The sequence below is a fragment of the Hyaena hyaena genome, unplaced genomic scaffold (genome assembly GCF_003009895.1).
Source record: "Hyaena hyaena isolate Hyena2069 unplaced genomic scaffold, ASM300989v1 scaffold_23, whole genome shotgun sequence".
NCBI lineage: Eukaryota > Metazoa > Chordata > Mammalia > Carnivora > Hyaenidae > Hyaena > Hyaena hyaena.
The window spans coordinates 3,841,600-3,864,198 of record NW_024080655.1 but is presented as its reverse complement, the minus strand read 5'-3'; the positions used below and the strand labels follow the sequence as shown (position 1 = coordinate 3,864,198).

The window sequence follows — 22,599 nt, the reverse complement described above, 5'->3', positions numbered from 1 at the left end:
GTATACTCTCTCAACTCTGGCCAACCCCAGCCTGTCTCTCTGTCTTCATCACCCAAGTTTGAAGAAAGAACTCGGCTCCCAGCACCAAGGCACTGACCTCCAGCCAGACTGGGGCAAATAGATTTGCTGCCCAAATCCCAGAAGCCTGCCGATGATCCTGGCTTTCCTGCTTGGCTTATTTCAAGCAAACCCTTGCCTTGGGTTGGAAAAGTCTCTCAGGCAGACTGAAGTGCTCTAACAGGTAAATCTTAATACTTAGCACAGCGCGTACATGTATTTGTCAAAACCAGTCAGCATTAGGGAACTCCAGGTGACAACTTCCGGACTCCCTCGCCTCTAGATGTCTAGCATTAGCATTTAATTGCATCCCAGGCGTGGACGGAGTCTCCTTGGCTTATTGTAAACTGCCACTTTGACAAAAACTACCAACCACCAGCGTGATTAAAAAGCATGAGCTGAAAATGAAGCCAATCAACTCAAGCCTCATTCTACTTCACTTCAGGAAATTCCAAATATAAAAGGTGAGCTTTGTTCCCGGAGGGCTGAGAGTGAATCCGATAACTGGCCCCTCTGTGGAAACTAGCCAGGAACTGGAATGCAGCCAGCTAGCCCTCTGCCATCTGGGCAGCATGCAAGACAAGCCTGAGGGCAGAAGAGCCACGAATCCAAAGGTGTTCGAAAGTCGGGATCCCGGTAGCCCTGCCTCCACTGACCCCGGCATGTGCCCACGGGGTTCGGGCTGGTTCCTGGAGTTCTGTTCCACTCTGGTGGTTAGGGATCCACGCAATGCAGGGGGCGTGTGCGAGGACAGAAGTGAAACCTCGGCCCAGGCTGATGTGCCTTGGGTCCATATCCCCCACATTCCCCTCACTGCTTCTTCCTCTGTCTGGGCTCCTGACGCCTGTACATGTGGTACCCCTCTCACCCGGTAGCAATATCCCTGCGGGCCTGTGCCTTTGAGAGGGTGATGACTATAGCAGCCCCTTCAGAGAGCTGCTTTTCTCCTGCGGCTGACCGATGATTTCATAGTTGTGTATCCCAGATGGGTACCACCTGTTGTTACACCTTCCCCCTGCTCCCCGCCCCCCCCCGCCCCCCGTCTGCTTCCTGAATCTATGGTTAGCACACACCCTGGGTTTAAAATGCACTCCCCAAGCTAGCTCGGAATATAGTGCATTAGCTAGCCTCCTTTCAGGAACCTTTATTGGGTACCCATATGTGAATGGTATTTTAAACCAAAGTTAAGTAACGCGGGCCATGTACTTAGAAACTTGCAACTTGCAACGTGATCACAGCTGACAAGTCAGTTTCTTTGGGAGGGTGTTAGTGAGGAAGAAGACAGAAGACTTTAGCCCTGAAAGTTCAGACATTAGAGGTCACTTAGTCCGACCCCCCTTTTGCAGATGGCAGAACAAAAGCAGCACAACCTGAATGGTTTGCACAACTCATCAGTGGCAGAGCGAGGCCTGGAGCTACTTCAGCCACGTCCCCTTAGTGCACTGTCCATAGCAGGGAATCCAGGCTGCCTCCCGTGCCTTTTAAACAAAGGTAGATGGTCATCGTTTGATCCACTGGCATTGGGAAGCCAATGCTGTCTCTTGTCTCTGTCTCTGTCTCTCTCTCAAATAAACATTAAAAAAAAAAAAAATAGATGAGGGCCATCTGTACAGAGGACTTCAGCAGTGCAGGCAAACAACCGAGTGATGGCTCAGTGGCCTGAGCAGAGCTGTGGAAGCACTATTGCTAGAACTCCAGGGGTATGGTGTGATGTTTCAGATGCCTGCACAGTATATAAAGGCATCTGTTAGTAATGACAAAAGGCTGACCCCAGAGCATTTCCCCGAGGTTAAAAAAAAAAAAAAAAAGTTGAATTAGAGTGGGAGGTGGGTAGCCATGAGGATAGGGGGTGGAATTTGAGTTCTCGCTCTTCTGGCTGGGAAGATGCTTTACTGTCTACATAATCGACTTTGTGCTACACTGGGGCTCGATTAGAGAGGGCCCATCCCGCCCGGCCCCACTCCGTTTTGATCCCATAGTCAGCTGCAGAGTTATAGATGAAGTGACAAGGATGGTATCTTGATTGTATCCAGCTGCCTGGAGTAAGTCAAGGGCAGAGAGGCCCCGCCTGAGGAACAGCGCTCACCAACGGCTCCAAAGGAATCTGAAGTTCAGGACACCTCTGATGCTTTCAGAACAGTGTAGTTCAGCATTCTGTGACCCAGTGTCACTGAATTAGGTCCCTGAGGAGAGAAGTCTGATAAGTGGCTTCAGCTAACAGGAAGAAGACCAAAATCCTGACAGCGTTTGACCCTAAAACCGAGCTAGTGTTGTTATGGGTACTGCAAACGGGGGCTTGCAGAGAAGGGCCTGTGAGAAAGCACAGGGAATGCAGAGCTTTATTGACTCAAAGTAGATGTGGGGTTGAGGTAGATGCAGCTTGCATCCGGTAAGGCTGCCAGCCAAATGGATGCCTCCCCCCACACCACCACCACACTGCCCATCCCTGGTGTTTAGGTTACTTACTTGTGCCTGGGGCCTTTCAGAAGCTCTTTATTTCCACTGAGGTGACTGCAGTAGCGGTGTGACTGGGACAGGCAGGTGCTCGGGGCTGGCAGATGCATGGCCATGCACGTAACGGGGGCACCGGGGCCCACAAACCAAGTGTGAGCACTTACAGCTCACATACTAGGTTGTTGCTCTGGGCTCTATAAAACCGTAATAGTGTCAGATTATCTTAATCTGCTGAAATACAAGCCTCAGAGTAGGAACACAGCAGCAGCCTTACACACCGGGGGAAATGTGTGACATGACTTCGTTTGTCTGCAGCTATTATAACGATGGCTTTGGCTGATTAACTCTGTTGGTTACAACATGGTGTTAATGAGGCCAAGGTTGTGGTTTTGAGAGGCCCGTTAGGTGAACCGGTTTCACACAAAGGAAACCCCAGGCCACGCTCAAGACCCAGATCAGAGAGCCCATAAAAGCATGTGGGTGATCACAGGAGGGCCGGGTGCGACAGTATAACGACAATGGCAATATCCCGTCCCCACTTCTGGAGAAGCAGTTTAGAACATGTGCTTTCGTGATGCTGAATTATTACTGTCATCTTCACACGCAAAGGATATCCCCTGACTATGAATGGTAACTGTTGAGCGGTACTGTTGCAGACTTTCTGACTAAAGGAGAAACTGGTTCTGATCTGCAGTCCCTTCTTCTAGTCTCAGCTTCTTTGCCTTCTGAGAGCCTCTATGTTCGTACATTCAAAATGTGCACACAGAACGCTGCCATGTGTGGGCGCTGTTCTTTGTGCTTGAGGAAGTAAGACGAAACTTCTGTCCTCGTGGAAATAAAAAATAAGGAAACGATAAACAAGCAGAGCAATTTCAAAAATTGAAAGTTTGGTGAAGAAGAAGATGGGGCGAGGGGATGTGATGGAGAATGGCTTGGTGGGAGAGGTGTCCCCTTGGCTAGGAAAGTGAAAGGGCCTCTCAAAAGTAGGCGGCATTTAAGCAGAGACCTGACTGATGAGGAAGAACTAGCTTTTCGAAGAGCTGGGACAGTATCCCTATCAGAAGAAAGACACAGAGTTGTGATGAAAGAATGGAAAGACCACTGAAATGTGGAAGAACGTGGTGGAAGAGGTTGCCAAGGAATTTGGCTGTTACTCCGATCATGGGACTCCATTCTTTGTTTTGTTTCAGAGCTAGAGCATTTCTTAAAGATTCTGGGGGTGTTGGGTTGAAGTGTGTCCCTCTAAGAAAGATACGTTGACATCTTAACCCTTAGTAACCTTATTTGGAAATAGGATCTTCACAGGTACTAAAGTTAAAATGAGGTCATTAAGGGGGCTCCTGGGTGGCTTAGTTGGTTAAGCGTCCGACTTTCGCTTAGGTCATGATCTCGTGGTTCATGGGTTCGAGCCCCGCGTCAGGCTCTGTGCTGACTGCCAGCTCAGAGCCTGGAGCCTATTTCAGAGTCTGTATCTCCCTCTCTCTCTGACCCTCCCCTGTTCACGCTGTCTCTCTCTCTCTCTCTCTCCTAGAAATAAAAAAATAAAAAGTGAGGTCATTAGGGTGGGCTCTAATCCAGTTGGACTGGTGTCCCTATAAAAAGGAAGATTTCGGGCACAGAGACACACGCACAGAGCGGGGAAGCCCATACGAAGACAGAGGTTGGGAGGGATGCATCCACAGCCTAGGAATGCCCAAGATGGGCAGCTGGCCACTGGCACTGGTAAACAGCAAAGAAGGATCCTTCCCCTCTTGGTGTCAGAAGGGAGCATGGCCCTGCCAGCACCTTGACCTCAGACTTCTAGATTTCTGTTGCGCTAAGCCGCCTGGTGTAGTGAGTCTATTCCAGTGGCCCTGGCAAACCGCAAAAGGATGGGGTGGGGGCGGTGGTGCTGGCCCACGGGCTGTGCCTCTGGGCAAGCAATGACACATGCTCCCTGGACTCAGCGACACGTGGGCATTGGGGAAGCCTCTGCTTGCTGCAGCATGTGACCGTATGACTTATATATGCGGGGACATATATAATGCAGATGATATTAATTAAAAAAATAGACACACATATACACACACTCACATATAATAGGATACAGCCTGTTGGTTGAGTTACCCCATATAGAATACAGATTTTCCTTACCTTGCCATAGGGTTACCTGTTAAGTCCAGTGTACATTCAAAATGCATTTAATAAACCTAATCTACCAAGCATCCCAGCTTAGCCTATTCTACCTTAAAAGGTGCTCAGAACACTTGCATTAGCTGCAGTTGGGCAAAATCATTTAACACGAAGCCTGTTTTACAATAATAAAATGTTGAGTATCTTGTGTAATTTACCGAATACTGTACTGAAAGTGACAAACAGAATAGTAGTCTGGGTACAGGATGGTTCTAGATTGTTGACCCCATGCTCGCGTGGTGTCTGGGAGCTGCAGCTCGCAGACACTGCCCAGCATTATGAGAAAAGGTCATACTGCAGATTGCTGGACCAGGAAAAGATCCAAATTCAAAAAATTCAAAATATGGTTTCTACTGAATGTGAATTGCTTTTGCACTGTTGTAAATGTCAAAACAATCATAAGTTGAACTATCCTAAGTCCGGGACCATCTGTGCTCTAATATTCTTTTAGGAATATCCTTTTAGAGATACTCTATAAATAATGGTTTGGAAGGGTGAGAGTGGAGCCAGGAGACAAGGTAGAGCCCTATTAACAACAGTGTGGGTGAAAGAGAGGGGCGCGAGAATTGGCAAGAGGTGGTCACAAGTAGAGCCAGCAGGCCTTGCTGATGGATGGGGTGTAGCGGAGCAGGAAAGGAAGGCGTAAAGGCCGTCTTGAAGCTTTTGGGCTGGGGCAGCCAGGTAGTGGATTTATTGAGATGAGAAGATTGAGAAAATGGTTCATCTGGGGATGTGGAATCCAGAGTTACGTGTGGGCCTCGTTAAGTTTGAGATGCCTATTGTTTATCCAGGGGAAGACATTAAGTAAGTAGTTGGTTAGCTCTGGAACATTCTGGGCCAAACAAATTTAGAGGTCAGTAGATTATAGAAGGTACTTAAAGGGATGAAAACTAGTTGAAATTAGAGATTTTAAAGAATAGGGCACAGGACCGGACCTTCAGGAGCCTCAGGGGCCTGGTAAAGGAGGAGGAATCCTGGTGCTGAGAGGTGGCAGCGTGAACAGCTGAGAAACAGTCAGTCCTCTTCAGTGGTGTGCACATCCTCTTTGTTAAGGGTTAAATTATACAGAAATGCACGGGGAAAGATACCTCACCCGCAGTATACCAAAGTTTGTTTCTCAAAACCGTATCTCAGAACCTTTCCAAATGTGGAAATCAAATTTTTGTTTTCAGTGTGTTACAGATTAAAGAATTAGGCACATTCTCTATACATGAGGCTACTAACAGGTCACAGGAATGGCTGTGTGCTCCAGAGAACTTGTTTTTTTTTTTTTTTTTTTTTTCACAATTGCCAAATTTAATATAAATTAGACAGTTGAGTTGCAGGGTTCCATTTATTCTTCATGTGTGCATTCATTAAGAACGGAACCTATGTCCATAATCATTTGTTAGGAGACTACCTATCTTGGTCCAATTCAGCAAGCTATTTCTAAGCAACCGCAGGAAGATTTGGAGGAAGTTAGAATTCGCATCTGTCTTTGAATCTTGACGGAATAACCAGCATCTGTTTAATTGAACATCTTCAGGGGCCCATTCTGACCCAAGCTGGTGAAGAGCTCAGCCCCGGGAGTCTGCATACCATGTGTATAACTTAACACTGAGCTTGGTCGTTGTCTGAACTGGGCAGGGATTGATTGTTGATTCACTTCTTGCCTTAGGTGTGGCGGGAATTTCCTGACCGGTTGGTGGGTTACCCAGGTCGTCTGCATCTCTGGGACCATGAGATGAATAAGTGGAAGTATGAGTCAGAGTGGACCAACGAGGTGTCCATGGTGCTCACGGGGGCAGCTTTTTATCACAAGGTAAGAGGGGACAGGAAAGGGGGGCAGGTGGGTCTGAGATGATGAAACTGAGCGCATGCTATTTATTCCGTTTGGCCAGTTGAATTTCTGCTGAGTTTAGGAAATGTGCTCTAGTCAGAGGGCTTATAAGTCCAGGTCATGTTGTCATGTAACTAGTGTAACACATGTAACTAGTGTCAACTACACTAGTTAAAAAAAGAAAGCCCATGTTGTGTGATTTTTTTTTAGTTATATTTCTTATTATACAGATAATGCATATGCTCATAATAGAAAATATGGAAAATTCAGAACAAATTTTATTATGGAAGGCAAGTCACTTGGTAGTCTCACCACTTAGAGATGACCACTGTTATCGTATAGACGTTTTTTCCAGTTTGCCTCTTATTTATTTACTTATTCACATGTACATACTGTTGTAAATATCTTCATTAGCCTGCTTTTTGCATATATAATGAGTTTTCTTAACATTAACATTTCTTTATAACATAATTTCTAATATGTTATTGTGTTAATATTCCATAAATCTTGTATAACTATTCTTCTATCACTAGATATTTAGATTGTCTCTAATTTTTTTATCTACTATTTTTATTTATTTACTTACTTTACTTCTTTCTCTTTGGGGAGAGAGAGAGAGTACATGAGTTGGGGAGAGGGACAGAGGGAGAGAGAGAAGCTTAAGCAGGCTCCAGGCTCAGCATGGGTCCCCTGACCTCACAGCCTGAGCCGAAATCAAGAGTTGAACTGCCCAGGCACCCCTTTGTGGGTTTTGTTGTTTGGTTTTGGTTTGTGTTTTGTTTCATTTTGCTATTTAGATGAGCTTAATATCTTATATGCTTCAATAGTGATCAGTATCCAATTTTCATAATTGTACTTATGATAGATTTCTAGAAGTAGAATTATATCAAAGAGAATAAACATTTTGGGGAGGTTTTGACATATATATTTATCTGTTGTTTTCAGTGTTGTTCGTGCCAATTTACACTCCCAGCAAAATATAAAACTATCTTACTATAACCTCCCCCCCCGCCAAAATCAGTAAAAAGAGAACATCAAGCTCAGCTGTCTTGATGAGTGAAGACGGATCTTACTTTTTTCACTCTGATTTGATTACTGTGGTTGAAACTCCTTTTGTGCCTTCCATGTTTCCTCTCTTCTGAGAATTGTCACCTCATGTGCTTGACTTTTTTTTTTTTTTTTTATCAGGGAGAGGTAGAAGAGTGCATATTGGGCGTTAGGATATTCAGTTTGGTGATGGTGCACCCCAGGGAGTGTGGGGCGTACGTGGACTGTAATAGCTTGTCTCTCGTTGGCAGTAGCACGAGGTACTGATGTCAGCGGAACCTCTGTGCCTCTGCTGACCCCAGAGTCCTTACATTAACAGAGCAGCATCATAGTGATTGCTTGTTGGTTTCTCAGCACTGCTGTGTAGTTTTCAGGGCTCTTAATTTAGAAATGGGTTTTTGCTCTTAGCAATAAATAAAGTTTATACTTCTAGGGATTTATGGTAATACAGTGTGTACACTTTTTTTCTCCTTGAATTTCCACACTATTTCATACATGTAGGTTACGGCAGTGCCAGAATTGCCTCACTTCATATTTTACTTTAAAAAGCTTATACTGGGGTGCCTGCGTGGCTCAGTCGGTTAAGCATTGGACCTTTGATTTCAGCTTAGATCATGATCTCATAGTTTCTGAGTTTGAGCCCCGCAGTGGACTCTGCATGGACAGTGTGAAGTCTTCTTGGGATTCTCTCTCTCTCTTCCCCCACTTGCTCTCTGTATCTTTCTCAAAAAAATAAAAAGCGCATACCTTTGTAGTGTCAGCCCACCATTAATTTATCTCTGTTTCTGTTTTCATTCTGTGGAAAGAATGTAGAAAAGAGGATTGAACATTGTGACTCAAGGAGAAGAATTTAGTAGAGATCAGTATATAGTGTGTCTCTGAATGAAATTTTATTAAACACATGATTCATGAGTCTGAAGCATCTGCATCCTACAAGGGCTTCACACTCTACATATGCTGTTTACAGGAGGTGATTTTTATTTGTTATTTTATTTATTTGTTTGTTTGTTTGAGAGAGAAAGCACACACACAAGTGGGGGAGAGAGAGAATTTTTTTTTAAGTTTATTTTTTTGTTTTGTTTGGTTTTTTTACAAATAGTTTATTGTCAAATTAGTTTCCACATAACACCCAGTGCTCATCCCCATGAGTGCCCTCCTCCATGTCCAACTCCCCCTCCCCCCCACATCCATCAGTCTTCAGTTTTTGTTAGCATTCAAGAGTCTCTCATGGTTTGCCTCTAAGTTTATTTTTGAGAGAGAGAGAGCACAAGCAAGGGAGGAGCAGAGAGGGGGCAACGGGGAGAATCCCAAGCAGGCTCCACACTGTCAGTGCAGAACTCAATGCCGAGCTTGAATTCACAATTGTGAGATCATGACCTGAGCTAAAGTTGGACATTTAACCAACTGAGCCACCCAGGTGCCCCGGAAGGGAGAGAATCTTAAGCAGATTCCACACAGTCTGGACTGACATGAGGTTCCATCCCAGGACCCTGGGATCATTACCTGAACCGAAATCAAGAATCAGATGCTTAACCGACTGAGCCACTCAGGGGCCCCAACAATAGGTGAATTTTAAAAGAATGACAGTATTAAAGATACTTGATCACCTAACCAAAAGCATTCTAATACTTCTTATAGCCTTGTGATTAATCCTAGGTGAGAAAGCTTATCTCCACGCCATGATTAAGTGGCTCTTTGTCTTAACCATCAACCATTAAGTGGCCCCATCAACCATAGCCCACTGCTATTGGAATCTTTCTTCTTTTTGTCTTACCCGACAGTATTTTAACTACCTGTATACCTATAAAATGCCCGGAGATATCAAGAACTGGGTGGATGCACACATGAACTGTGAAGACATTGCCATGAACTTCCTGGTAGCCAACGTCACGGGGAAAGCTGTCATCAAGGTAGGAGGTGTCCTGGTCTAGCTCTGCCACTAACTGTGATCTTGGGCAAGTCTGTTTCTTTGAGCCTGAGAAGTCCTCATCACTATAAACAAAGTGCTGGTTTGGGCAACTTTAAGTTCCCTTCTAGCTTGTAAGATGTGATCACATTGTAACGCCAAAGCTAGGCTTTGATAATTTAAACATATTTTCTTTTTTTAAAGTACGGTTTCTTTAGTCATAGTTTTTAAGCTCCAGTCTCAGAGATAAAGGCCGAGATGAACAGTCTACAAATCATGTGTTTAAAAAACTTTAACTGTATTCTCAAAGCTGATAGGGAACCTAGATCTGTTAGTTAAAGAATATAACCTACATCTTTCTTAAAGTAGCCGATTTTTATTTTTTGTAAACGTTGAGAAGATAGTACACTTTGTACAATTATAACTGTAGTTTTTCTCAGCATTTTAGAATATCAATTACCAGTTTTTAAAAGTGCCTTTCTCTTAACATATTAAAAACTGAGAGTAAAAATACTAAATAAAAGCTGAGAGTACATAAGGATCACGTGGGGATCTCTGCGTCTGTGATGGATGTCTGTCCCTGAAACGCAGATTTCACTCAAACCCAGATCCCCAGATAGGAAGAGAGAGTTTCCTCCTTTTTATGAGTGGAATCATCCTGACCTTTTTTCCTTCTGGATTAAGATTCCACATAAAAATGGGCAGTCCTTCTAGGGCAGATTCCTGTACTGAGAGTACATGGAAGCGCAGTATGGCCCCCGCTGATTGTTCATGCTGTTAATTGATGGGAGAAGCCAGATTAAACCAAACCAACTACAAAAGAGTCCCTGTCTGTGCTCTGCAAACCTGGCCCAGTCCCCCCGCCCCGCCCCAGCTCTCTACCTTAGTCAATAGCTCACTGCAAGAAAAAGTCCAATAAGTAAATCACGAAATTAGTTTTGAATTCCTCTTATCTCCAGAGTTGCTTTTTGCTGTGCTTCAAGGTACTTCCGCTGTGCCTGCTCTCTCCGGACTGTAGCCCTGACATCGAGGTGCTTCCTAGCCTGGCTTCAGTTATCTAGCATTCTCCCCCCGCCCAACCTCTCTCTGCTGTTTGCTTAGCTTCCCTAGGTTTGGATAGCAGCCTGCCTGGGTTTGTTAAGAAAATCATTAGCAGTTTAAGGTTTGGGAGAGCGGGAGGGAGAGTCAGGGAAAAGAATTCAGAGGGTGAGGGACCCTTGGATTTTTTTCCTGACTGAAGGGAATCGCAAAATAAGCTGGCGTCTTCGAGAGCATGGTGCTGCTCAGAGCACTTGCTGTTAGCTGGAGGGTGGAAAAAGAGTGCCTGTTGGAACCGAGGTTACGGTGAAAGTTATGGGAAGCTGTATTTCATCGCCCTTATGGCTGCAAGAACAAATGGTGTTTATACAAGGACCTTGGCAGTGAGAAAACAGTCATTAAACAGGAATTAAGGAGCTTGTCATCACCACTTCTTTCCAGTTACAGAAGGCAAAAGCCCTCCAAGCCTTTTTTATTGGGCCCTTGTGAGTTGTGCCGTTGGCCAAGCCAGACAGAACTGAGTGGAGGAACGGCGAGGGGTGTGTGTGCGTGCACACACGCATGTGTGTGCATGTGAGGGAACAGGCAGCTCAGCTTACAGAGCAGAAGGATGCACGGTGTTGTCACAGGCGTGATTTTATCGTCCTTGGCACTGACGGCCAGGTGTATTTTTGTACTTCTCTGGCAGGTGACACCGCGAAAGAAATTCAAGTGTCCCGAGTGCACAGCCATTGACGGGCTTTCGCTAGACCAGACGCACATGGTGGAGAGGTGAGTGAGCCTCTGACCAAAGTCTGCCCTAGCCGCTGATCCCCATTTCCTGCCTTGGGCCTGTTTATGGGACTTGTTGGAGATGTAAGGACAGCAGCTGGTAGTCACAGTCACCTCCCTGTGCACTGTGGGAATTGGGTTAGTTCAAGCCCAGGTCACCCAAAGAATTAATTTGGAATGCTACTCACTCAATTTGTAATGGCTGGAAGGGTCTTAAAAATATAGCTGACCTGAAGCTCCCGATGTCAGGTTCTCCGTGCAGACTAGCAGTCAGCCATCCACGGCCATTTGAGTGGAGGCTAGTTAATTCCAAGAAAATACTACATTGTTTTGCAAGGTATTATCTCCATGTGGCAATAAAAGTTTGATTAGAAAGAATGAAGCAAAACCGAGAGACAAATTACCTTTGCTGACCAAGCACCTACGAAGAACAGAATGGAAAACATAGTTCTTTACACACAGAGAGGCAGCTCTGAAATTCTCCTTTTATTTCAATTCAGTCACTTGGTCAACAAGCACATCTTTGTGTGGAACATAATACTAAGCCTCGTAGGGGAGTGAGTGTAAAAGGAGTGGGAAATGTGCATCTTCCCTTACGATCATTATCATCTTTCAGGTGACCTCATCGCCCTTGCTTGTAGCCCAAAGGTCCCCAAGCTTGGTGTCTCCTGAATCAGACCCAATTCTTCCAAAAGGCAGCTCCTTACATAAGACAACAAGCTCAGACATCCCATAGCAGTGCTGTCAGGGGACCAATGTGCACTCACATTGTTGTAGTAGCCCTCAGAGAATGGGACAGCGAGTGCAGGTGTCCCCCGGTCCCGCGTGTCTGTCTGTATCCTGCATCCATCCGCTGCGTTCAAATCCTTAAAGCCTAGAGGGTCTTTTTGTACAGAAAGTTGTTTTACTTGGCCTGGATTCTTCTATAATGCTTTACTCCTTATTCCTACTTCTTATTCCTACCCTCTCTGTCTCTTTCATATATAAATATTTTATCCAAATGACATAGCTTTTATCAACTCTCAGTGTGAAATAATATATTATTGTGATTTTGGCAATATCTGTCACTAGTATAGTTATTACACAGTCAAGGGTAGTGACATTAACTGTCATTGCTCATTTGGAAGAGACCCCAATTATAGTTACATTGGAGTATACGAAATTATTATTAAACCCACCTCCATTCTTTGTGTTTGGGAGAATTCATAGTATTACGCAATTGGTTGTTTAGTAGGCTAAGTTAAAGTGATGAGGTTTTATGGTATAAGATAGGAATTTTAGGGAAAAACGTTGACCTGATAATGGCCTTGAAGTTCATGCTAAGGCTAAGCAACTCTTCTCCAGCACCACTGAAATGACAGATGTAGAGACTTAAAATGTAGTGAGAGAGATTTAAGTTAGATATAATTATTATTAAACATTTAATAATAATTAAGGGGGGCTTCCTCTTGGGAACAGGCTTTTGAAAATAGAATAGGTGACTATCCAGATGTTGATAGGCTTAAATCAGAGTCATCAGAGTTTATAATTAACAACAAATTCACACACACACCACACACACACACACGTGCACTGTGTCACCTCCTGTCGTGTGTGTGTGTGTGTGTGTGTGTGTGTGTGTGTGAACAATCCAAAGCTATATGTGATAAGTGCCATAAGGGAGGCTCAGAATGTTATAATTGGTCAGAGGAAAGAGAAGTGGCTTCTCACTAGGTTGATAACTAGGCATAATTTTGTAAAACATGACTCTTGAAATAAGCCTTCAAAGATCATTAGGATCTCTGGGCAAGAGGAGGAGACCCAGGCAGGAGAAACCAGGTGGTTGAAGGTTCCAGTCTTCAGGTTGAAGGTGTATCTGGCAGGCCGTTAGGAGTCCAGCGTGGCTACAGTGTAGAATTCTGGTCTGTTGGTGCCAGGCCCTGAAGGACTGCCCAGGGAAGGAGCCTGAACGAACTTCTTCAGGCTCTGATATGCCGTTGAAAGTTTTTGAACAACAGAGCTTGATCAAAGTATTGTTTTGAGATTAATTTGGAAGTAGTGCAGAGTGGAATGAAGGTGAAGAAATTGAAGAAAGCACATATGGAAATGGAAAGCTTGAACTAAGTTGAGTGTGGAAAGGAAAGGATGGATTAAATATTCAGAGATGCTTTTTTTCTCTCCAAGGGAAGATATGCTAGAACTTGAGTTTATGGAGAAGGAATCGACAGAGGGAGCTTAAGTGTCAAGTCAGGAAGAGTGATAGAACTGTCAACAGTGGGAATAATACAGTTAGGAGGAGACAGCAGTTAAGGGAGGAGGGAACACAGATGGTTGCACCTTTAACAGTATAATTAGCGAGGACAGGAGAGGATTTTAATCACGGGTGAAGCTGGAGAGCAGTAAGGTAGGTGGAGATGTGGGCGTCTTTCCCTCAGTATGTGCAGGTGTAGATATGGAGCGAGCAGTTGGAAACGTGGAACTGGACCTTCAGGAGGAAGATGAAAACAAAGGTAGATCTCTGAAAGACCTCTTCCCAGAGATGGCCACTGACTGAAGAAAAGCCGAGGGTGGGAGTTTGAGAAATTCTGGCATTTAGGAGACAGAAAGAGTAACTGAAAAGAGAGAAGCAGCCACTGGGCGAGGGAAGGAGAGAACCAGGGTCTATAGAGGACAGAAGCAAGGGGGGAGCGGCGAAAGGTCTTTGAATTAAATGCTTATTGGTGACTTTGAAAAAAATAATGCCATGGAGCAGTGGGGCTTAAGGGTGATGGAGTGTGAGTCTGGGGTGAGGAAGTAGAGTTAGTGTGTGTAGAACACCCTTTTGAGAAATTTGGTAGGAGACAGAGGAAATCAATCTTGAAATCAGAAACTAGAAACAAAACTATTTGGATTGAAGATCGAATGACTAACTTATATAAGGCACTTGGGAGGGAGGAAGGCATGATTTAAGCCATCTTGGGGAGACCCAGAAGTGGAGTTACAAATGCAGAATTGTTCATCCCTTTGCAGAATTCACATTTTGCACAAAACAGCGAAACAAGTTAACTGCTTTGCAAGTTATGACCTTGTGTTGGGTTTTGCGGTTCAGTAAGCTTATTTATTCTTATATTCGGGGTCTTGGAGCAGAAATCACAGTTGTGTAGTAAAGTAGCTTTTACTGTCTAGCATCCATTTCCAATATTGGCTGTTAATTCTTTAAGAGCTAGAAAACCAGAAGACCTTGTAACTGTTCATTTTGACCAATAGCTTCAACAAGTTAAGGGAATATGGCAGTGCTGATCTTAAGAAAAAGAACATTGTATTTTTATTCAGGCCAGTCCCTGTTCAAATTGTGATTTTGTCACTTAGTAGCTATCGACTTAAGAAAACTGATTAACCTTATGCTAAACTCCAATCTTTTCATCCCCTAAAATAGGTGTGTTAGTATCTATCAAGGTACAGTGTCCATTCATGGGTTCAACAAATACCTATTGAGCCTCTTGGTACCAAAGACTGTGTTATACGCTGGGACTGAACGAAGTAATAACACAGGAAAGCCTGTAGCACGATGCCCGGCCCCACGTTATTTCCGTCCCAGCCTCCCCAGCAGCAGTCCTAAAGGCCCCAGGTCACGTGAGGTAATTGTAGGTGTTTACAAGGAAAACAGAAAACCTTAGTCCTTTCTCCCGCAGACACTTCCAGCACTTCAGAGGTAGACATTGGCGGTCCTCAGCCTGCCTGGGCTAGGTTATAAAACCAGCCCAGGGGAGCACTTACTGCCAGGGCGGCTGGACCCCTGACGGAACCACTCAGACCGGCCACCAGCCACCACCAAACTTGCCACCTACCCCAACCTGTCCCCCCACCCCCGCCCCGTGTGTGGAAAGTAGACCACACTCTTGGTCCCTGGAGGGGAGTTAAGGACCCTTACCACCCCCCTCCCCAAGCAGCCAGCACTTCTCTAGAGCAGGCTGTGTGGAGAGAAAGAAGCACTCCCGAGGCCTGGGGTAGCCAGGGGCAGCTGTCAACAAGCCAGCTGGCCTGGGCCCCAGTGGCCTCCTGCCTGTGGCCCGGCCCTGTCGGCGGATCTGTTTACAGAGGAGACATTGTGCTCAGTACTCTGCAGCGGGCCGTGGGGCCCCATCCTCTGCCAAGAACTGTGGTTCTTCTCTCATACCTACTCACCGCTACCTGTGCCGGGCACTGCTGGGCTTTGCTGGCCAGGGCCTGCAGGCATGGTGACTGGAAGCTGGACGAATCTGTACGTGTGTATAGGCAGAACAGCTGCTAAGACCTCGGAGAGACTGACGTTGTCCGCCACTGCCCTGACCCTATACTTCGAGGACAGGGCAGCTGTTGCGCTTCCTCAGCACCACTTTGTGTACACACCTCAGTCTTTTCCCTGGGCCCCTCTCAGTTTGGGGCTCGGCCTCCACCCCCTGAGCCTCACAGGACTGGCAGCAGGAGGAAGGTCATTGCCAGCGCGTCTTGGTAGGGTGATGGAAAGCCCAAAGGCGCTCTCGCTGGTACAGGCCTGGCTGGACACCCACCTCCAGCACTTTCCAGCCCTGGGGGCCTCAGGGCTCCACTTCAGCTTGTCAGCCCATAACCGGAAGCAGCTGTGAACCAGCCATTGGGCACATCGAGGGGGACACTTTAAGGAATCCATGAAATCGTGTTTGTAAATTATCTGGCACATAACAGGAGCGCAAAAGTTGTTGATTTCCAACCCCTCTGCTTGGATTCTAGACTTACGTTCATAAATAAATTTGTCTTCTCTTATAATGAAGATTTTTTTAGCCTTGGGAGCCAGACTGCCTGGGTTTGGCTCTGCCTCTGATGGTTATTTGACCTTCAGCCTCTCTCGGTCTTAGTCTTCCCAGTGTAAAATTGGGATAATCGGAGGACCTACCCCATAGGGTCACTGGGAGGGTGGAGTGGGCTCCTGATACATGTAGGGCACATATAACACAGCCTGGAATCCGTCATCAGTGTGAGCTGTTGATCCATGGGGGTGGACACAGGGATGTTATTAGCTGCAAGAGATCTGAATGAAATAGTAACACATTCTCTCAGAAATAGCATGACAAGAGAAAGGAATTGATGATAACTGGCTCTTTATTAATTGGTTTCTTCCTAAAGCTCGAAAGACTCAAATAAAACTTATTAAAATAATTTGAAACAAAGCTGGCAGTACCTCAGGACAGAAGACACTTCTGGTCTGTCTTGGAATTCAGCTCCCTCTTGGGTAAACGGTGCTGCCTCTGATTGGTGTGTTCTTACTGTAGCTGTCGGGTGCGGGGGGCCCGACTTGAGGGGAGAGAGTACTGACCTTTCTGAAATGCATCCTTGAGGTCCCCTTCACTTCAAAAGTGGTGTTTATGGGCTTGTTTTTCCCTCTGGTCCGGATGCAGGAGCGTCCTCATTACCCGGCTGTCACACTCAGTTGGCCTGATTGACCAGAGCCATTTCCTGCCAGCGCGCCTGACCTGCTCACCTCTGAGGAGCTCACGGGCTTCTGGGGGGTGGTATGGAGTCAAGGACACTGCCGTCCCCCCTCCTGCAGCGCTGCTGGGCTGTTCTGTCCCTAAGCCCTTTGTCGCCGCTGGTCCTGACACGGGAGCGGCTGGCACGGAGCGCCCGCTCTCAGGGAGGAGCTCGGGGAAGTTGGCCAGCAGTTCCGGGATCGCCCTCCGTAGAAGTTGGTTGGGTGGGTTTATTGTGTGGCAGTGAGGCTCACTGCCCGTTCCCTTCTGCCTTCCATTGCTGCAGGTGGAAGGTCCTCTCTTCTGCTTTTTAAACTTCAGCGAGCTGGAGCTCAGCTCCTGGCGCCCCTTCCCTCTCCACCCTTCACCTTCTCTGTAGCTGGCAGAGATGGGGTTAAGACTTGGCAGCTAATCCACCTTGGTTTGAGGCCTGCGTGTACTGAGGGGGAAGAATGACTGGAATTCGAGGGGGAGGGGAACAGAGACTCTGACCTCTGCTCAGGCCCAGACAGCATCCCCTGTTCACTTTCTCCCCCTGAGCCAATAGTCCCAGCGCCCCAGGTCACTTCGTCTGCCCATACCCTCCCGACCTTTTTTAGGAACCTGGAGCAGGCTCGCGATACTTGGATTTCTTTTGTTGATATTGGATAGGATATATGTTGCTCTCATCCGTCAGCCTCTTGAACATTTTCTCTCTTTTCCTTACCCCTTTCCCTCTTCTCCTGCGTCCCCGCCCCCACCCAAACCCTTCAGGTCCGAGTGCATCAATAAGTTTGCTTCAGTGTTTGGGACGATGCCTCTCAAGGTGGTGGAGCACCGAGCTGACCCTGTCCTGTACAAAGATGACTTTCCTGAGAAACTGAAGAGCTTCCCCAACATCGGCAGCTTATGAAACCGATCACCGAGGGAGGTCTGAATGTTATGTGAGGACGACGTAGGAGAGCACAGCCTCCCAGCACCCTGATATCAGCGTGGATATGGGGGGGTCTTCAGCTGACATACTGGACCGTGACACCCAACCTGCTGCCTCAAGAGCTGGAGCCTAGAGAGAGCGTGTAAGCACCTTGAGCAGTGCGCGCCCTATTCTGGTGTTTCTTAGGAGCCCGGATGGGCTCTTATTGGAAATGCCAAATGGAATCCTCTGTGGCATGCTCTGGGTTTAACTCCAGCTCCGGCTCCCTTTGTTTGCAGAGAACAGTCTGAAAGGAAATGCAGACAGACCTACCTCCCGTGTTAGATCTGGGGAATCGTGTAAATGGTGCCCATATCTCACCTTTAGCTATTTCAGATCAGTAAGTTCTTAGGAGGAAAAGCCAAACCAAGAATTTGGCTCAAAATCCCAGCAGCTTAGTGGGATTTGCTACATGCCCCAGGACCTGGGGTACCAGACCCACGCATAGGCAGAGCACCAGGTGCCGGATTGGGATCCTGTAAATTCCGTGAACCATTCCTCTTTGGTTTGGCTTTTTGATACGATTAAAGTAATTTTTTATTCCTTTTTATACTTTGTCTTAAATGCTGATTATTGGTTACCCAAGGAACTTTCTTTTTTGTGTGTATTTTAAGTCCATCTTCTGGCCTTAACGCCAGTCCACTTCCACATCTCCTACCATGCCTAGGAGGACACAGCCCAGGGGACTCTCTGGTGCCTTGTGCAGAGCGGAAGAAGATTCCCAAGCTGGAAGCCTTCTAAGAGAAGATGTCTCCCAAAACCTCCAAAGGACTCTGTCTACTTCTTGATTAGATCCAGTCAATGTTTTATAGGTGTTCTTGGGGAAAGCAGAGGGCCTCTAATAGCCATCCCCTGAGGTGCTGTAGCTGGTACCATGTTGTAAAAGTTGAGGGAGTTGTGATCCCCACCCCAAGGGGATGCCAAAATTCCCTCATTCTTTCGGTGTAAATGTAATGTTAGCCAGGGACGTTCTGGCTAATGTTAAATACTGCTATAACAACTGCTTTGCAATAGTTGCCGGTATATTTAAATCGTTAAATTCAGCATTTAGTAATACTGCACATGTGTGAATTATACCTCTTTAAGCCCCGTTGATGAACAAATCTACTCTGGCAAATGTTAGATGTTATGGATTCGAAACAGATTTATCTGGCTCTAATATTAAGATTAGCCACAGTTTGGGCTTTAGCCATAACATATGTCCCCAGAACACAAAATACATAACAATTTGCTTGGAATATGGTTATAATTACTGAACCCTAGTTGTGTGCCAGTCGAAGTCGCTAATATACCACCCATTGTTCTCTTGAGTGACACAAAGGTGAATAGTTTCTATGCTATCGATTTTCAATGTGCAGTTTTAACAAGAGTCACTTCCAGTGTGTTCCTATAGACTTTGAGAGGTCAGAGAAAGATTGGAAAGGAAGGAACAAAATGGAAAGCGGGAATCATGAGAGTCTCACTCTCTCACATAGAGGAGCAAGAGTGCGGAACTGGTCCTGGTGGAAGGGACAAGATACCTCCTCCCCCCCCCCCCCACCCCACGCCGTCTGTTCATGGTACAGGTGCACACGGAAGCCGTGATTATTCCTCGTTTTGCATTCAAACACTGGTGCCTAATAAATACTTCTGATTTGAATAATTACATTCTCGTCAGTAGGGGATATGGGAAGGCACTTAGTCTCATGTTCACAATCCCAGAGATGGGTAAGATAGAAACAAGAGACGATTTCTGCTGTCATGGGTGGTGAGTACCACTGGCCTTTCTGGGGGTTCCCTAGCTGGTTTTCTTAGATCTGGGGTGGGCAGAAGGGTTGGGCCTCACACTGAAATCCCTGCCAGAAGCTAAGGGCCGTGTGAACGTTGTGTATGTGCACGTACATCACCCTCGGTATTGTTCCCCCAGCCTCATCGCCTCAGATTTTCCGCTCTTTTCCCATCCCTGTGGCCTCTTTCTTAGTGGCTGGCTTGTAAGCCAGGTCTCCCTCTCTGAGGGTAAGTATTTTCTTTCTCTTTTCTTTTTAAAAACTTTGTTATCCCTTTGATTTTGGAAGAGGACCACTTCAGTCTGAGATAATTGGGAGCCCCAGGGGGCTCTGTTAGTGTACCTTTATCACCCTAGGAGTCACTGGACTTCTCAGGGCATTAAAACTCCATTTAAGGTACCCCACTACCCCCAGAAATATTGTGGGTTAGATCTGGCAACACAGCATAAAACAATTTCAACTGCACAATGAGTATTACATCCTCGGTATTTGAAACAAACCTCAAAGGTTCTATCCTGTGAACAGACAGGTGGTGCAGGCCACAGGGAGCAATTCGGGGCAAGGGTATAGCAGGTGATCATGATTCATGGGTTCCGAGGGGCCTGGGGACTCCACCCCCTCTCTGTGCATGTATTTGCTGCTCACCAGCAAGCCTCGCCCGCAAGCCAGGGTTGGGATCATCTGCCCCTGGGATGCCATGGAGCTGGGTTTCAGGAGCGGAACAATAATGCTAATTAAAATGTCATGTTCTGGCCTACAGCAGACAACAGCTGGTTTTAGATTAAGAAATCTTTTTTAAGAAATCGCATCCTGCTGGCCTGTACAGAAGATGAAGCTGGGCTGGGCCCGGCCCTGACCTGTGCATTGAGTCACTCGCCTCTTCCCCCAGGGACCCAACTGGGGGGAGCCAGCGTGGAATGGCACGGTCGGAAACGCTCTCTTGCTGGTTGGCCTTAGATAGTTCTTCATATTCTTATCTCGTGTATTTTACCAGCCCTCACACGTGTTTAGGCGAAAACCTCTCTGTCTAGGAAAAATTAAAGAGGAAAACAACAACTTCTCAGAATCTCTGGTTCTTTCCAGCAAATGAGGCTCTACTGTCTCTTCTTCTTACTCCCTGTCAGGAAGTTCAAAACTGACTACCTGGGTCCTCTGCCCAAGCCTTGTGTACTTCCAATCGTGCTTCCAGCTTGTGGCTTTGAGAGCCCGTTTCCCCACTGCCTTTGGGAAGACGTGCGCATCACGCCGGTGTGTGCTGCCCGGGACTGGGCGCCAGCAGGGGCAAGCCGCCTTTTTGCTGTCCTCCGTTGAAAGAGTTGCTAATAGCCCTGTGACCCCAGCGGCTGCCTGGGGCGGTCATCTCTGGCAGGAGTGTTTGAAAAGATGCAGGTTTCTAGCCACAGGCTCCAAAGATAGGATTGCTGGGGTAAGATGCAAGAGTCTTTGACAGTAGAATTCATAAGTAGCCAAAGGCAGAGGCCACTTGGAAAGTGGCTCAGTTCTGGCGAGACTTCGTGGCTGGGCACTGAGAGGGGTCATCAGGGTCCCCTGGGAGCCCAGCTGGGAGGAAGAGGCTGGGGCACTTGCAGGGCCACCCATCCTGAGCCTGGTGGGGCTTCTCTCGGGGGTAGGCTCGCTTCTCCACCTCCTGTGGCCCAGGCTGCCTTCTGTGGCCGCAGCAGAGGCTGCAGCAGCTGCTCCACATGCGGCCGTGGCACGAGGCAGGGACAGTGCTCAGCTGGCCCCCGGCCCCTCCAGCCACTTCTAGGAGCCGCTCTGCGAGGAGTGCTCACCATTCAGGCAGGCAGCTGCCATCCAGGAAGGCTCTGGAAGCAACTTGAGCTTCCCACCCCAGGGCCTGAAGGCACGTGAAACTGGGGGGCCGGTTCGCTCACCTCAGCCCTGCTCTGTTCCAAGCCTCCACACGAGCCTTCCCTTCAGAATATTCAGTGATACTATTTACTGCTTCTGAGTTAAAATCAGGGATGGCTTGTGGCCCCGCTGTTCCAACCAAGTGTGATCTGGCCATCTGTGAACAGGCCTCATTGACCTTTTCCTGGCGGAGGAAAGTTAGGCAGGACTGTACTCTCAATTTTAAGGTTTCCCCTCTCTTTAGGATGCGAGCACTCTAAGCTCAACCCACAGCCTCTCATCCACCTTGGTCAATGTCGAATGGACTGTCAGGGATTTCAGCTTCAGGCTTTGTGACCTCCAGGTTCTCAGGGAGGAGGCAACACTGTGCCGTGGCTTTTTAATTCTGGGCTCACCATTGCCGGCAACACAGGGAAGATGCCTGGCAGGGTTTGGCCCTTTCTCTCAGCCTTCTCGGCCTCCTTCGTTCTCAGGAAACAACAGTTGAGTCACCAGCATCTGTCTCTGGCATTTCGTTTCCACAAATTGACAACCTTTTCAGGGTGGAGCTTTTTCTTTCCTTCTGTCCCCAAGTGGTTGGGCCCCAGTGGCATTTCTTTCCAGTCCACTAAAGGTTACAGAGCTGTCAGGCAGAAGACAAAGGGAACGATGCCTGTGCGGCGCTCGAGAGGTGCCGGGCAGGCTGTGTCTGCCGGAGGCTTCTCCTCAAAGCTCCATCTTGTCTGCAACCTCGCAGGAGCGACACATGGGCCGAGAGCTTCCAACAGAGCAGGGCCTGGAGTGCAGATGTCTTAGAGCCAAACCACTGCCACTCCATCTAGAGTGCTTTCCTATGGAAGCCTCCGTAAGTGCCTTCCCTTCAGAATATGTCCATGTGGGCTTGTAATTTTTTAATAGTTTATTGTCAAGTTGGTTTCCATATAACATCCAGTGCTCATCCCCACAAGTGCCCCCCTCCGTGCCCATCACCCCCTTTCCCCTCTCCCCCTCCCCCATTAGCCCTCAGTTTGTTCTCAGCATTCAAGAGTCTCTCATGGTTTGCCTCCCTCCCTCTCCCCTACTATTTTTCCCCTTCTTCTCCCCCATGGTCCTCCATTAAGTTCCTCCTAATCCTCCTATATGTGCAAGCATATGGTATCTGTCCTTCTCTGCCTGACTTATTTTGCTCAGCCTAATACCCTCTAGTTCCATCCATGTGGCTACACATGGCCAGATTTCATTCTTTCTCATTGCCATGTAGGATTCCATTGCATAGATAAACCACATCTTCTTGATCCATTCGTCCGTTGATGGACACTTAG

The 22,599-nt window shown here is 47.0% G+C and overlaps 1 protein-coding gene across 3 annotated transcripts in view; it reads left to right on the top strand.

Annotated features, from left to right (window-relative positions):
- The window catches only part of EXT2 (exostosin glycosyltransferase 2), a 148,368-nt gene extending 130,158 nt beyond the window's left edge, over window positions 1–18,210 (top strand). For all 3 annotated transcript variants that reach the window (XM_039226826.1, XM_039226825.1, XM_039226824.1), the window contains exons 11-14: window positions 6,341–6,484; window positions 9,331–9,459; window positions 11,182–11,264; window positions 17,462–18,210. In XM_039226826.1, the coding sequence (XP_039082757.1) occupies window positions 6,341–6,484; window positions 9,331–9,459; window positions 11,182–11,264; window positions 17,462–17,600 (495 nt within the window). In that variant the 3' untranslated portion in view covers window positions 17,601–18,210. The remainder of the gene's footprint in view (window positions 1–6,340; window positions 6,485–9,330; window positions 9,460–11,181; window positions 11,265–17,461) is intronic.
- Window positions 18,211–22,599: the final 4,389 nt, after the last annotated feature.